Genomic DNA, 17,584 nt, shown 5'->3' with positions numbered 1-17,584 from the left:
TTAACGAAGGATTCCAAGTTGACGCAGTGTTTCTTGACTTCTCTAAAGCTTTTGATCGCGTTCCTCATCACAGGCTTCTAATCAAATTAACACACTTAAATATTCACCCAAACGTTCTTGCATGGATTAAAGATTTTCTCTCCAACAGACAACAGTTTACCTGTGCTAATGGCTGTAACTCTTCTTCTGTTCCTTTAACATCTGGAGTCCCCCAGGGCAGCGTCCTCGGTCCCCTACTTTTCTTAATTTTCATTAATGATCTACCCAAATGTGTCTCATCTCGAATTCGATTATTCGCAGATGATTGTGTTATATATCGTAATATTAGCAATGACGCTGACCGACTTTCCTTACAAACTGATCTTGATGCTGTGACCGCTTGGTGCTCTTCGTGGTTAATGTCTTTAAATACATCTAAAACCAAGCTAATGTCATTTACCAACCATTCCACTCGACTTCCTACCACCTACTTTCTCAATAATGCTAGAGTAGAGCTTGCGCCAACTTACAAGTATCTTGGCCTTCATCTTCAGTCTGACTTAACCTGGCATTACCATATTAACACCGTCTTAGCATCAGCTAACCGAGCACTCGGTCTTCTTAAACGTAACCTCAAGCACGCACCTTCTCACTTAAAAAAACTTGCTTATATCACGCTGATCCGCCCAAAAATTCAATATGCTTCTGCCATATGGGATCCCGATCAAGCATACATAATCAACAACATTGAATCTTTGCAAAACCGTGCTGTTCGCTTCATCTTTTCCGATTATTCACGCTTCACCAGCGTCACATCGTTAAAACAACGTGCCGAGTTGGAATCACTATCACGTCGACGCCAGTTTGCTCGCCGAACCTTATTTCATAAACTTTATCACCATTCCACGCTTCACGAAGACTTCTTTTCACCACCCCCTGCAGTTTTCCCGCGCCGTGACCACGCTAACAAAGTAAAACGCATAATGTGCAGCTCGTCGCTCTACGCAAAATCATTTATTCCTCGCACAATAATAGAATGGAATAACCTACCATCACGCATAGCTACTGAAGTTAGCCTACCATCTTTCCAAACTTTGTTGCAAGAAAACGGTTAGTGGTAGGAGATTAGATATTACTTATGCCTATATGCACATATTAACATATTATGTAAAATGTTCTTGTGTTTTCATGACTAAGTGCATTTACCCCTTGTTCATATCTATATATTTTATGTTCCTTGTGTGTATGTTTATTTTATGTAGTTTTTTCTTGTGTATATCTCATGTTTGTACCCCCCCCCCCTATGTAATACCCTCATGTGAGGGCCCTTAGGGGTAATGTAAATAAATAAATAAATAAAACATACAGGACTTCTATAGCATTAACGAGAGGGTGGAATGTCTTGTTGGGAAACTTAATAAGAGGTACAAAATGAAGATTGTACAGGTCTACATCCAGTCATGATGACCAGGAAGAGGAAAGCTTCTATGAAGACGTGGAATCGGGGATGGGTAAAGTCAAAAACAAAATACGCTATACTGGTCGGTGACTTCAATTCCAAGGTAGGCAAGAAGCAGGCTGGAGACAAGGCAGTGGGGGAATATGGCATAGGCACTAGGCATAGCAGGGGAGAGTTATTAGTAGAGTTTGCGGAACATAATAATATGAGGATCATGAATACCTTCTTCCGCAAGCGGGATAAACGAAAGTGGACGTGGAGGAGCCCGAACGGCAAGACTAGAAATGAAATAGACCTCATACTCTGCGCTAACCCTGGCATCATACAAGATGTGGACGTGCTCGGCAAGGTGCGCTGCAGTGAACACAGGATGGTACGAACTCGAATTAGCCTAGACGTGAGGAGGGAACGGAAGAAACTGGTACATATGAAGTCGATTAATGAGTTAGCGATAAAAGGGAAAATAGAGGAATTCCAGATCAACCTACAGAACAGGTATTCGCCTTTAACTCAGGAAGAGGACCTTAGTGTTGAAGCAATGAACGACAATCCTATGGGCATCATTAAGGAGTGTGCAATAGAAGTCGGTGGTAACTCCGTTAGGCAGGATACCAGCAAACTATCGCAGGAGACGAAATATCTGATCAAGAAACGCCAATTTATGAAAGCCTCTAACCCTACAGCTAGAATAGAACTGGCAGAACTTTCGAACTTAATCAACAAGCGTAAGAGAGCTGACATAAGGAAGTATAATATGGATAGAATTGAGCATGCTCTCAGGAACGGAGGAAGCCTAAAAACAGTGAAAAAGAAACTTGGAATTGGCAAGAATCAGATGTATGCGTTAAGAGACAAAGCCGGCAATATCGTTACTAATATGGATGAGATAGTTCAAGTGGCTGAGGAGTTCTACAGAGATTTATACAGTACCAGTGGCACCCGCGACGATAATGGAAGAGAAAATAGTCTAGAGGAATTCGAAATCCCAAAGATAACGCCGGAAGATATAAAGAAAGCCTTGGGAGATATGCAAAGGGGGAAGGCAGCTGGGGAGGATCAGGTAACAGCACATTTGTTGAAGGATGGTGGGCGGATTGTTCTAGAGAAACTGGCCACCCTGTATACGCAATGCCTCATGACCTCGAGCGTACCGGAATCTTGGAAGAAGGCTAACATAATCCTAATCCATAAGAAAGGTGACGCCAAAGACTTGCAAAATTATAGACCGATCAGCTTACTGCCCGTTGCCTACAAACTATTTACTAAGGTAATCGCAAATAGAATCAGGAACACCTTAGACTTCTTTCAAGCAAAGGACCAGGCAGGATTCCGTAAACGCTACTCAACAATAGACCATATTCACACTTTCGATCAAGTCATAGAGAAATGTGCGGAATATAACGAACCCTTATATATATCTTTCATTGATTACGAGAAAGCGTTTGATTCAGTCGAAACCTCAGCAGTCATGGAGGCATTGCGGAATCAGGGTGTAGACGAGCCGTATGTAAAAATACTGCAAGATATCTATAGTAGCTCCACAGCCACCGTAGTCCTCCATAAAGAAAGCAACAAAATCCCAATAAAGAAAAGCGTCAGGCAGGGAGGTACGATCTCTCCAATGCTATTCACAGCGTGTTTACAGGAGGTATTCGGAGAACTGGATTGCGAAGAATTGGGGATAAGAGTTAATGGAGAATACCTTGGTAACTTGCGATTCGCTGATGGTATTGCCTTGCATAGTAACTCAGGGGACCAACTGCAATGCATGCTCGCTGACCTAGAGAGGCAAAGCCGAAGGGTGGGTCTAAAAAGTAATATGCAGAAAACTAAAGTAATGTTTAACAGTCTCGGAAGAGAACAGCAGTTTACGATAGGTAGTGAGGCACTGGAAGTGGTAAGGGAATACATCTACTTAGGACAGGTAGTGACTGCGGAACCGGATCATGAGACTGAAATAATCAGAATAAGAATGGGCTGGGGTGCATTTGGCTGGCATTCTCAGATCATGAACAGCAGATTGCCATTATCTCTCAAGAGAAAAGTTTATAACAGCTGTGTCTTACCAGTACTCGCGTACGGGGCCGAAATCTGGAGGCTTACGAAAAGGGTTCTACCTAAATTGAGGACGATGCAACGAGCTATGGAAAGAAGATTGATAGGTGTAACGTTAAGGGATAAGAAACGGGCCACACTTAGTACATGACCGGGGTAGTTGGAGAAGTATGGGAGAGGCCTTTGCCCTGCAGTGGGCGTAACCAGGCTGATGATGATGAGCTACAGAAGGAACTCAATTTTCTGATTTTCATGGACAGCAAGGAAACTGGAAAATTTCATGAGGAAATCAGAACAGTTAAATGCGCGATGGAAGCTACTAACACGGAAAAATATAGAGCAGCTATTATTCGGACACGGGTGGAAAGGCTGTGGGAAAATGGAACGCCGAATAAACGGGCTATTGCCGAGGAGAAGAGCTACGCAAGGAAAAATGAAATAAGGCATTAATTATCGTGATGAGGTTACTTACAACATGAATATGATTGAACAGGCCTTTACGGAACATTACCCGCCACGGTTGCGCCACGGTTGCAGTGGCTATGATGTTGGGCTACTGAGCACAAGGTCGCGGGATCGTATCCCAGCCACGGCGGCAGCATTTCGATGGGGCGAAATGCGAAAACACCAGTGTACTTAGATTTAGATGCACGTTAAAGAACCCCAGGTGGTCGAAATTTCCGGAGTCCACCACTACGGCGTGCCTCATAATCAGATAGTAATTTTGGCGCGTAAAACCCCATAATTTTTTTACAGAACATTACCGCAAGCTCTGCGGTGTCCCGTTCCACGTGGCAGCTGAGTTCGAAGCACGTTTCGTAAAGTTTATGCCGCGTTTTGATGACGAGGTAAAAGCCAGTCTCGAGGAACAGATAAGCGCGCGAGAAATATAACAGGCGATCGATTCCCTGCAGGCAAATCACCCGGTCCCGACGGCTTAATAGCCGCGTTTTATGAGGCGTTTGCACCTGGGCATTTGCACCTGAGCCGGTGTTTTGTAGCGATGCCTTTTTCGATTCTATGCTTTTTCAGGCTTTTCGCGCTTGGCCAGTGGTCAGAGCGACGGTCTGTCCACATTATCAACGGGATCAGGCACCCGTGTGTGGTGGATGATAAGAATAGCATAGAATAATGCATAAGGCATCGCTACAAAATAGCGGCCCAGGTTGCTCAAGCGTTGGAGCATGTGTGCACTGAGGCATAAGAAAATATGCTCTCGCCACCTTCTTTCAGAAGTGCATACATGGTTTTAATACCGAAAACCGATGATCACCAGGCGTTTTATCGTTCGGGGCATACAGGCCAATTAGCCTTGCAAATGCCGATTATAAAATACTCATGAAGGTGCTGGCAAACTGAATTCAAAAAGTCATTACAAATCTTGTCGATCCGCTTCAGACTTGCGGCATAAAAGGCCGCATCATTACTACAAACACCTACGTAGCGCGAAGTGTTCTAGAGTGTTGCGACGCCTTCGCTAGACGGGTTGCTTTGTTGCAGCTCGACCTGGCGAAAGCCTTCGACCGCGTGTCCCACGAAGCCATTGTTTATTTTTTGTTTTGAAACATGTTAACGTCGGAAAAGTTCTTTTAGATGGCGTCAGAATGGCCTACGACCAATGTACGACGCAGATTATAATCAATAAATTCAATAGCGCTAAGCGTTCACTGATAACTTCTCTCAGACAAAGCTGTCCTCTAAGCCCATTGCTTTTTGCATTGTACCTCCAGCCTTTCTGTTTAGCAGTGCTACGCAATAGCAACATTCGATGATTTAAGCCACAGCTTTTTGAAGTCAAAGTACTGGCATACGTTGATGACATCGTAGTCTTCTGCAAGGATCGTGAGAGCGTTCTTAAAGTTGTACGTCTTGTAAAAAAAGATTGGGAACAATCTTGATTTCAGATCAATTGGGAAAAGAGCATCGGTATATTGGGCATTGGGACAGTCAAGCTGCTCATTTTACAAATATCCGGTGGCCAGCAAGGCCAGCTAAGCATTTGGGTGTGCCGCTCGAGCACTATAGCTGATAGAATGACTGAAAAAGCAAAGGATTGGCATGGTCGAGATTTATCAATCTTCGGACGCGCTTCGGTGTGAAACCTTCTTTTAGTAGTGAAAGTGTGGTATGTTTTGCAAGTCTTATCAATGTGTCGTTCAAGTGTGCAAAAATATGCACCATGTTTTTGCCGTATTCATATGGGCTTCTAGTTGGGAGAGGATAAGCAGAACCAGTTTGTTTCGTTCAGCCCGCAGTGGTGGGCTAGGTCTGTCGCATTTGTTGATCGGACAAATTGTGTCTCGTTTTTTTTTCGCGATTAGACAAATTATTTTCTGCACACAGGGATTCAAGTGCGAATGGGGAAAGCACTGCCGCAATAGCCTTAACCAAAGCCAGTCTGAAGTCTGCGCCCATTGGTGGACGCTCGTCGACATCCGCCATTGCAAGGCAAATGTCGCTCACTTCTAAAGTTGCACCCAATTAAACTGTGCGTAGGCAGAATTATTCAGCCCTCTAGCATTCGACGTTGGAATTTGTTTCGGGGAAGATAGGTGAAATTCACGCCCTTTCCGTGTAGAATGCGTGAAAAATAAGGCCGCGTACGCATCTTCGAAAGAAAATGGAAAGCATTTCCATTGCAAGCGCTACGCACTGATGTTCAAACGGCCACTCGGGTGGTAACTACAGATGCCTCAGTTGAACGCATGGATAGCCGCCTCGCCCATCTTCTGGAGGCAAAAGCCTCTATCCTAGCTCGATGGAAGGGGCAGCGCCTAAACCGTCGCCTCAGAACTAAGATCTCCAAACTGAACACAGCCATCGAGGAGCATTGTCAAACCCTCAGCCGGCAACAATGGACTGAGCTGTGTAACGCGGTGGATGGACAACTTCATCGCCCTTCCTCGTGGAAACTCCTCAAACATCTGCTTGATAATACCAACACCCGAACCACCCAACAGGATCGGCTGCAGAAGCTCCTTTATACGGAGACCCTTAAGCAAGGTCCACAACAGGTGCTTGACTACCTCTGCACCAGATATATCTCCAGGGGACAAGTCAGTCCACACAGCAATTACATAGGTACCCCCAACCCTACACTAGACGCCGATTTCAGCGTATCTGAAATACATGCCGCTCTACGCAAGCTTAACGTTCGTTCTGCTCCAGGGCTAGACGGGGTCACTAACAAAAGCCTTCGCAATCTCGATGACGAGTCCGTGTCCCATCTGACTGACTACATCAACGATTGCTGGCGCAGTGGTGCCCTTCCAGCCGCCTGGAAGACTGCCAACGTTATCCTAATCCCAAAGCCTGGCAAACCGTCTAGCCTCAATAACTTAAGGCCCATCTCCCTCACTTCATGCGTAGGCCAGGTGATGGAACACGCCTTCTTAGCACGCATCAACAGTCACCTCGAGGACAACTCTCTCTATCCCCACACCATCATTGGATTTCGCCCTCACCTTTCTACTCAAGACGCTATGTTGCAGCTCAAACATCAAGTGCTAAACGATCGTTTCCGTAACATGAAAGCCATCCTCGGACTCGACCTCGCTCAAGCCTTTGATAACATTTCCCATGCAGCTATCCTTGACCAGGTCTCCAACCTCCACCTGGGAGAGCGAGCCTACAATTACATCCGTGACTTTCTCTCCAATCGCACGGCTACCCTCTCGGCCGGGGATTTACGATCAGACCAGCTTCCCCTTGGCAGCAAAGGCACCCCGCAAGGTTCAGTTATCTCTCCCATGCTCTTTAACTTAGTCATGATTGGCCTTGCCAAGCACCTACAGCAAGTCGACAATATCAACCATACCATCTACGCCGACGACATCACCATCTGGTCGTACCGAGGCAGTGATGGTCAAGTGGAATCAGCCCTCCAAACGTCGATTGACACGGTTGAAGCCTATCTCCAAGGGACCGGACTGCGCTGTTCGCCGGCTAAATCGGAGCTTCTGTTATACAAGCCCATTCAGCGGGGTCGCCCTCCCAAACACCAATCTGATCACCGACCCTGTGACGCCATCACCCTACGCCTTCAAGATGGCAGTCCTGTCCCACACGTCCCTAGTATGGGTTCTCGGTCTCACCATCTCTACCAACGGCTCCAACGCCTTGGCTCTCAACAAGATCTGTGCCCAATCGCAAAACACCCTACGACTTCTTAAGCGTATATCTAACCGACGAGGAGGACTCAAAGAAGAAAGCCTTCTCCGACTCGTCCAATCCTTTGTCATATGCCACATTACGTACGTTGCTGCGTACCTCAACTGGTACCGGGCTGAGCAAAACAAGCTCGACACCCTCATACGAGGGGTCTACAAGCAAGCACTTGGGCTCCCGCATTGCATCAGCACTGAACTCTTCAACCAACTGGGAGTTCACAACAACCTTTCCGAACTCATTGAAGCCCAACAACGCTCTCAGCTTGAACGGCTCACCCTTACTGAAACGGGGCGCTTTATTCTGTCCACGCTTGGCTTCAACTACCATCAGCAACAGGGCCCCAAACAACTGATCCCGACCGACATCCGTAGCTGGATCTACATAGACTCTATCCCTAGAAATATGCACCCTGAATATAACAGGGCCCGGCGCCAAGCTCGGGCCGGAGCTATCATAAAAGCCCTTGCCCACGTACCTGGCGTCACATTTGTTGATGCAGCCCAATACTCCCATGGCACACGATTTGTGGCCGTCGCCACACGCGATGGAGCCCTACACCACGCCTGCAGCGTCACTACCCCCACTTCCGAGAAGGCTGAAGAAGTGGCCATCGCCCTGGCCACTTTAGATCCCACCTGTCACACCATAGTGTGTGACTCTCGCTGAGCCGTTACTAACTTCAGCAAAGGCCGTATGTCTCCCCGAGCTCTTCGCATCCTCTGCCAGGCACCACACTCTAAAGACAGCATAATCTCCCCAACATGGATCCTGGCCCATGCGGGCCCTGTCCACCCACACCTCCCCATCTCAACGAGGTCACCCACTCCATTGCGCGAGGTCTAGTCAACCGCGCCGGAGTCACTGGAGATGAGTTGGACACCAGGGACAGTCTGACAACTTATAACGATCTCGTTAAGGTCTTTCACCTCAGACGCCGAATCTTCCCCCCGCCTCACCCTAAGTTCAGCCGGGCGCAGGCTACTACCCTGCGTTTACTACAAACAAACACGTACCCTTCACCCGCCCGCCTCCACCTTATATTTCCGGACGTCTACACTACCTCCAACTGCCGGTGCTGTGGAATTCACCCGGCTACGCTTCCGCATATGCTATGGGAGTGCCCAGCGCAGTACACCCAGACTAACACCACGACTCTCTCGTCGAGGTTGCATGACGCTCTGCGGAGCTCCGCCCTCGACGACCAAACCTGGGCGACCCAGCACGCCCGCGAGGCGGCGGCGAGGCAAGCCCTCGACGTCCCTTCGTGGGAGGCTTAGGCCCGGCATCATAAAGTGCTGGTTCTACAATAAAAGTTTATTCCTCCTCCTCCTCCAAGCTCTGGCTTGGGAAAATGCAGCACTTGTCATTCTGACAACCGATCTAGCATGGGCACCTTTTTGGTCATTTTGCACATCGTGCAATTTTCTTTGTAGCTGAAGCTGCTATATTGTTCGCGATGGGCATTTAAAAATTCTGCAGAGACACTTGAAACTGTTCACGTGTGGGAATGATAAATTTATTAGAATAACCTTGGTGAACGTTTTTTTTTCTGCGCGTTCCTAACCCGCGCAAGCCTGCGTTTCCACTGCCCCTCGGTATAAGGTCAAAGGAGAACGTATCAACGCGCTCGCTTGCCCATCGAGGAGTTCGTAACTCGAATGACCGGCATTCTATTTGGGATTGATGCTGTCTATTGCATGCAGTCACGATATGGCACCCCAACCACTGGCGACGTGACGTGCGCAACGACGCATGCACTCGGTCGACACCGAGGAGCCGGCGCGGCGTCGGGGAAGCCTGCTCGCCTCGCACCCCCGAAGCCCAGAGCGAAGTTTACCTAATATTTTTTTCAAAGGTATTAATTTACTTTGTTCGCAGGAACCTGCTTCAGAAGTTTGACGAGTGGAGTATTTAAAGGTGGCTCTTTGCCGTCGGCCATTTTCGGCACCATCATTCGGTCACGCTGCCGTCTACAACGCCGGATTTTCGCGTGATGGGGCATATAATGTTTTCGCATTATTATCAGCATCGCGGCGCCAATAGACCGCTGCAAGGTGCCTCTGCAGATGCCATACCTGAGTCGAGGGTCGACGACGGCGAGGGGGTCGCTGCCCATGCGACAGGTGCCCGCCGGATGCGCCGCAGTGGCCGCGAAGGACAGCGCCAGGCAGCGCCAGTACTCGTCGCTGAACTGCACGTGCTGCTCGCAGCCCGGGAATGGGACCGTCCAGAACTTGCCGCCGTGCGCACGGAATGCCTCGGAGTCGGCGATCTGCTTGCACACTTTAAGCCCTGCGTCGGAGGGAAGTGGCCACGTTTCGGGATGCAACTCTAGACGCACCGGTGCCAGAAGTAAAGCTTTCCGGCAGTGCATCACTGTCAAGTGTAAAGCTGGCCGGAACGCTTGTTATAAACCAAGAGTTAAGCATCCGCTCACCGAAAGCGAAACTTCTATGAGCGGGAAGATGGAAACTGTACAAATGAGGTTCTCCTCTATTACAGCGATGGCTGTTCAATGTTCCACAGATTGCGCCTCTGGCAGAAAAGTTCCACAAAGCTTACAATGAGCAACGCCATAGAAATGTACAGTGCAACTTTTCAATCGGGAAACCGCTTCATCTTATTATTTTTTCTGGAGCTGACAAAAGCCTATTCATCAATATCTGCGCGAGTTAGGCCGTGAAAATAAGGAAAACTATCTGGAGCGTGGGACTCCGGGTTTGATTTCGCCCGTTCTCTGCAAATGATCTGAATGCGAACCATGATCTTTGAATTGACTCGGTGTTTGCTCTGGTAACCGATCGGCCACTTTGAAAGCATGAGCTTCTCGGAGCTTACGCTCTTAGAATCTTTATGGCGAAAGCCCGTGAAAATGCACGGCGTCAAACAAGGTTTACCCTAGCATATTGTGCTCCATTTATACCATCTTGTATGCCCCCAGCCTGCGTGCAAGGAGAAACTGCAACAGTACCTGAACTTGAGCTAAATAATTGGTATAACTTATAGAGTGATAACATCGCACTCAGAAAGGCCGGCATTGACAAAGAAGGGCACAGTATACAGTGCAACCTCTATGATACGTTTCCGTTATGTACGTTTTCCCGGTGCCAATGTTCGCAATCGATAACACAAAAAATGACCCATTAGAAACATTCTGATTTTCTTTGCCGGATCATACGTTCCCGGAAAACACGACTATTCGGCACCAACGTTCAGTACAGTACCAAATTGCGATCGTATGATACACTTTCCAGCAGCTAGATCCCATGCAAACAAGAATATGCGCGAAAACGCGCGATCGAGCACAGCGTATACATAGCTGCGCGCCGCGGGAACTTCACCGCAATACTCGGCCGCCCGTCTCCCGTGAAAGCGCCGGTGCGCACTGAATTTCTCATTTCGGTAAAGCCCGGAATACATGGAGCGTTTTTCAGGCGATTTTCGCCTCACGGCGCCGATTTGACGCCCGGCGCCTAGAAAAACGCCCGCCGCCGCCGATCAGGACCGGCTAGATTTTGACGCTGCGCACGCGTCTGACGCTATTGGAAGTGCCGGTCGGAGTCACTTCCGTCTGTTTTCGGCGGGAGCGGCCAGCCGTCTCACCGTTCCTTGCCGTCCCTTGAACACTGCGCGCGCGTGCGCTGAAACTCTGCGCAATCCGCACACCCGTTTCAGTCGCACAAGGTCGCCAGACGAAATATTTCCGGCCAACTCTCTCCGCTGAACATCCACAAAAATATCGATACAACACTAAACATACCTGCTAATGTGTATAGACATATTAGTGGGATATTTATTGCATAATTTATAAATTATAACACAAGCAAACAACATTTAAGCAGTGTTAGTTCATTTAGTGGTAGCCAAAACATTTTTCCCTTGTCTGGCTACACTGCCGCGGCGTTCGCCGCTCGTACGCCTCATGTAACCTGGCCGGCGTCCCGCCAGCGCGTTTTTTTTTTTTTTGGCGCGCGATAATCGCAGGAGAAAAACGCCCCATGTAGCCCCCGCTTTATAGCGAATCTTCTCCGGGATCGTCGCATGCGGCACCCGCAGCCGCTAATGCCATTGCGATACGCACCTTCGCCTTGCAGCGTGTCGTGCTATTGCAAGCGTAGCGCGCGCTTTTCACAGGCTATGACCGAAACGCTCCACCGTTCCCTGCTACAGACTCCGGTCCTATACGCTTTCCGGCCGCTAGATTCAATGTGAAGGCGCGCGTGATCAAGAACGGTATATAGCTGCTCGTCTCACGTGGAAACGACGGTGCGCACAGTTTCTTATTCCTGTACCGGCAAATATCCGCCCGGGTCCTCGCACGCCGCATTCACATCTAAAGCCGCAAGACGTATTCGCAACTTTCACCGGCTATAGGCTATCCAAAATGGCTGCCGATCCGGTAATCACCTGCAAGGAGACATCGCCGCCTGTGTAGCTTTGGTCGCTGGTTGCCGCCACTTGCCCACTATCGAATCATTTTGCATGGTATTGCACTTCCCCTTCAGGAAACAGCTCGCGCTTGAGTGCATAATGTCACAAGCGCCGAGAGGGTGACGAATGCGGTGCCTCGTAGTAAATATATCCGTAGACATCAATAACACATTCAACCAGGCATGTGTTCACTTTCGATCGCCACCGAGCCCGACTGTGATCTAATTTATATCCTAAATGGCTCCTTTCTGCAGCTTTCGCAAACGAGCCAGTCGCGATCGAGGGATTTGATCGTAATCGGGCTTGATCAGACGGGGCACTTACGATTGACACCGATCGGTATAGAATGCCACGAAAGGTAGTGCTTCTCCTCAGCAGCAACAGTTAAGAGCCCGAATTATACGAACGAAGAATACGAGCATTCTTCCTTTGCAGACATCTTGGTCAAACGTATGTGAACGTCTGTTTAACGGGGGATCTAGTGAGGTTAATTCGGGGGTTTTACATTCCAAAATAGTTTCCAATGCAGCGTTTGACCGCCCATTGATTTTCTTTTATCGCTTGTCTGAAGGAAACTTATGCCGGCTTACGACGTCTTTTACGGTGCGGTTTCAGCGTTGCGGCTCAGAGCCCATTCTCTGGAACCAAGTACATGCTATTCTACTTGGTTCCCATTTTTGAAACGTGAAAGATCCACAGCGATGTCTCGAAAATATCGTTTGCTATTCACTTTCCGCACGTGCAAGAAGTCGCGAAAGACAACGACGACGAAGCACAGCTCGCGCGTTTTTGCCAGGCATGTGTTCGTCCTGTCACCAGATGACTGCTTTCGGCGGTTTCCGTTTGGTGGTTCCCCGGTAACTCTGGCATCACGGGCAACCTGCAAGCCGACAGAGCAGCTCGAGGATTCGTACATAACCGAGCACTCATCACGCCGGCTGCAGAACACCTGGACCCTGTCGACCTCGAGTATTCAGCCATCGTGAACTAGCACAGAGGGCGTCGCTTGCGATATCCACCATCCAACGAAATCTAAAGACAGAAGATGCCGCTGCCTGGCGTAGGCTCCAGACAGGCACTTACACGAACCTACACATATTACATCGGATACACCCCACAGCCTACAGGGACGAATGCCCATGGTGTGGGGTCACATCATTCCTATACCACATTACGTGGGAGTGCACACTACACAACATAGAACACCCAGACACGAACACAACGAGGGAGCAATGGGAGGCACTGCTGTCCAGCTCGGCCCTCGACGACCAGCTCAAGCTGGTAAAGAGAGCTGAGAAGATGGCAAGAGCCAACGGAGCCCTGGAATAAGGGCCCCGACCATTAGCGGTTTTTCTGATTATTCTATTAATAAAGTTTATCTATCTGTCTATCCCGGTAACTGAAAGTTGCGAATAGGAAAACAACAAAGCGCGTCTCGGGCCGTCGGGACGCGTCGGCGTCTCGCGCCGGAACGATCCGCCCGACGCTTCGCATTACGTAGACGTCAATAATATTTGAGCTTGTCAAACTTTTTCGCGCTAGCAATTATACGAACAGTCCAGGCGCATTTCCGCCGCCTGTGTTGCCGTGGGGTTCCGTATGAGTGAAAACGTGTGATTCGGCGAACGCGGTTTAATCTATCGTGCGCGAGCGAGGAACACGGCCCGGATGCTGCTGTCACGCGAGACAGGGGGTCAACCGAGGAGGGAGTGGCGTTATTCGGGGACGGCTGCTTGAGTGCCTGGATGTCCTCTTCGCCCAACGCTCCGTACAGAGTGGAAACAACTGCGGCGTCTGCTATGGCGTTGGCCACGCGAATCACGGACGCCGTGGTAGGCGCCTTTGGCGGATACCGTAGGTAAGCGTTGTCGGCGCTCGTGTGTCTTGAATGCGATCTGCGACGTGGTCAAAGTGCGCTCCCGCGCGGGCGTCATCTTCAAGGCGATCTGCGATGTTTGCAGAGTGCGCGCAGTGCCGATAGCTTCGTATGCGCTTTCCTTTCGACGTTACGTTCGCGTTGAAGCGAGAGATGCATGAAGGTTAATTCGCTTGCTGCTGCCGCGATTCCTCACTCCAGAATTTTGACAGCGAGTTTTCGCGCTCATCTGACTAGATGTGTCGATGTTTACTGGACGCGCGTGACACGGTGCTAGTTAATTTACTTAAAACGTGTTGGCGGACTGGTTGGTTTGAACCCATAATAGAATGTGTAGGCGCGACTGAACACGGACGTAGAAAGAATCAGACACACAAAGACAGCGCTGCCTCTGTGTGTCTGTTCCTTTGTACGTCCTCGTTGAATCACGCTTACGCATTCTATAATTGTTAATTTAGTTATCAAGCAACTGTCTACAAGTTCACACGGCCAATAAAACTACTATCCTTGCTTCAGCTATATACTAATTTGGTATCGCAATCGGTGCTTAGCCTTTCGGGCCGAAGTGCAATTTCTTTTTGGTTGCTTCGGATCGTACGTTTTTCAGCTAAATACGTTACTTCGCCCAGTTTCTCCCAAAACGTATGAACGAGATCGTACTGTATACAGCGAAATAGGACAATGAATAAAGGAAAGTAGGAAAGAATGAACGCCACACGGCTCAGTTCAGTGGAAAAAAGAATGTCGAACCTACGTAGAGTTTCAGCAAACAATAAAGTTGTCGATCCTTTAGCTTAACGAGAAAAATTCTTCATCTAATCTTTATTGTGTTATTGCAGCGACGTAATGTATAACACGTTAGTACTTATTGATCTCTCTTGTCCTTTGTAACGCATGCGATAACAGTGCAAAATGGCATAGATAGTGCGGGTAAGTTGCATGGCTAGAATTGCTCCACCGCACCTGTATATATATTTATTTATATTGTAAGCACTATTAACGTACTTCGTCGTTTTCATTTGTACATAGCCATCATCATCTTCCCTATTCTTCTTCGCGCGTGAGCTGGGGCGTTGCCTTCTTTTGGAATAAACAGCGCTAGACAACTTGATCGGTCTCGGTATTATAAAGTGGTGGAGGTACGTCAAGACCCCGACGTCCTCTCGCGTTCCCGTCCTCCCTGGAGCTCCGTTCCGGTCGCCGCCTTCACCCAGCCAGCCCTACAACAATAGACACTTCCAACCCCGGCCCTTCCGGCACCTCTAAACCTACCACACAGACGACCCCGCCTGCGGCGCCCTCTTTGGCTGTAACGAGCCCTCAGCGCGATCCCCCTGTCTTTGCGGGACTCCGTGGTGATGTAGTCGACGACTGGATCGAACACTACGACTGCGTGAGTTCGTGCAATAAGTGGAACGACACCCAAAAATTGAGGCACGTCGCCTTCTACTTGACCGGTGTTGCAAAGACGTGGTATTTCAACCACGAATCCGACATCGCGGATTGGCCCACGTGTACCTCCAAGCTGCGGCAAATCTTCGCTTCCTCGTCTGGCCGTGCAGAAGTCGCGAAACAGAAGCTGGGAACGCGCCGCCAACTTCCACAGGAGTCTTACACATCATACATAGAGGATGTCTTGGCTTCGTGCTGCCGTGCGAATCCTAGCATGACGGAAGCCGAACCCATTCGCCACATCTTAAAAGGCATTGGGTCTGTCGCGTTCAACGCCTTAATCGTGCAAAATCCGGCTTCTGTCCCAGACATCACTTCAACGTGTCAACGCCTAGAGGAGCTGCAGTCTATTCGTCTTCCACATGACAGCAGCGATCCTCAGGTTCCTCATTCTCCAGATCTACGTGCTCTTATCCGCACCATCATAAGCGAAGAGGTTCAACCACAAGACCTAAGGCGTCCACCTGCTGCCTGCGCCCCAAACCTCACCTTCGACTTGCGCGAGGTCGTAAAGCAAGAGTTGACAGCGATGACTACACCCACGACGCATCTTGCTCCGGTAGCGCGCCCCACACCTACCTACGCGGATGTTGCTTCGCTACCCACCCCTACCGTGACCTCCGTGCCTACTGACGTTTCCTATGACCATTTGGCTTCGATGACAACCAGAGCACTTGCTGCACCATCGTACCCTCAGTGGCGTCCACCTCGTCCGGTTTGTTTTTACTGTGGTATACGGGGTCATATATCTCGCTTCTGCCACCGTCGCCAGCAGGATGAAAGACGAGGCTATGCTGAGCACGAGAGAGACCGCACTCGTCGATTAGACGCCTACTATTCCGGATCGTACTCGTTTCCTCAACAGCGTTCTCCGTCTCCTCCAGCTGCTCCCAATCTGCCTCATAGTTCCCGTTCGGCCAAACGTCGGTCTCCGTCGCCTTACCGGCGCTCTACATCACTACTTCGGCCCACTTCCCATCTTGTCTACCAGCGTTCGGAAAACTAACTGTTGCAGTTTTTGGAGGGGAAACTGCTTCTGATCTGTCTTCACAAATTTATCCTGTTCGCCCGGCCAACATGCTTTCTGTAACTGTACAACGTGTTCCCGCGTCAGCTCTCATGGATACCGGTGCCGCCGTTTCTGTTCTTCGCAGTTGTCTGTGTTCCCGGCTCCGGAAAGTAAAAACGCCTTATCTTGGACCTATTTTGCGTGGTGCTAATAATGCATTCATTTACCCCGACGGACAGTGTTCTCATCGACGGCATACGCCACCACATTGAGTTTATCATCCTTCCAACGTGTATCCATGAACTTAAACTGGGTTGGGACTTCCTGCATTCTGCTTCAGCCGTCATTTCATGTAGAGAGGAAGTTGTCCATATCACGGATACAGCGCTTGCACCTGTTACGGACTCTTCACTTTTATGTGCGAACTTGGCCATCGCTGCAGACTACGTCCTGCGTCCTGGTCACGAAGACGTTGTAGCCGTAACATGCAGTCAGATCGCCGACGGAGACGCCCAAGTCGCCCCATCTTCCCGCTGTACTTCTTGCGGAATTCTCATTACCACCTGTCTCGTCCGGTTTTCACGTGGCCGCGCCCTTCTGTCTGCTTGCAACACGACCCCAAATCCTGTGATGCTGCCCAAAGGGATGACTCTGGCAACCCTCGCCGACACTCAACCTATCTCTATAGTCACACCTCGCCCTTCTTCATCGCCAGCACCAACGTCAGGTTTCGATGATTCTTTCCCTCCTCCAGCCGTTCTTGGCTCTGACCTAACAGCCGCGTAGTCCGAAGCCTTAATGGTGCTCTTGGCAAAGCACAAAGCTTGTTTCGATTGCTGTTCCCCTGTGTTGAGCCAAACTCCTGCGGCTACACACCGCATCGAAACTGAAGGTTCCGCTATAATACGACGACGCCCCTATCGTGTATCACCGTCCGAACGGAAGGTCATTGAACAACTGGTTGCTGACATGCTTGCGCGGAAGATAAAACGACCTTCATCTAGCCCATGGGCTTCTCCCGTGGTCCTGGTAAAGAAAAAAGATGGCTCCGTTCGCTTTTGCGTCGATTATCGAGCGCTCAATAAGATCACACGCAAGGACGTGTATCCAATACCTCGAATTGACGACGCTTTCGACACAATACAAGGGGCGG

At 49.3% G+C, this 17,584-nt stretch overlaps 1 protein-coding gene across 1 annotated transcript in view; it reads right to left on the bottom strand.

The window, feature by feature from the left end:
• Positions 1–17,584, bottom strand: part of LOC142575054 (4-pyridoxate dehydrogenase-like) — a 237,371-nt gene that overhangs the window by 112,748 nt on the left and 107,039 nt on the right. The window contains exon 13 of the mRNA XM_075684018.1: positions 9,739–9,955. Within this exon, the coding sequence (XP_075540133.1) occupies positions 9,739–9,955 (217 nt within the window). The remainder of the gene's footprint in view (positions 1–9,738; positions 9,956–17,584) is intronic.

The sequence above is a fragment of the Dermacentor variabilis genome, chromosome 3 (assembly GCF_050947875.1).
Source record: "Dermacentor variabilis isolate Ectoservices chromosome 3, ASM5094787v1, whole genome shotgun sequence".
Lineage (NCBI taxonomy): Eukaryota > Metazoa > Arthropoda > Arachnida > Ixodida > Ixodidae > Dermacentor > Dermacentor variabilis.
The sequence above is the reverse complement of the archived record's forward strand: the minus strand, read 5'-3'. Positions and strand labels throughout refer to the sequence as shown.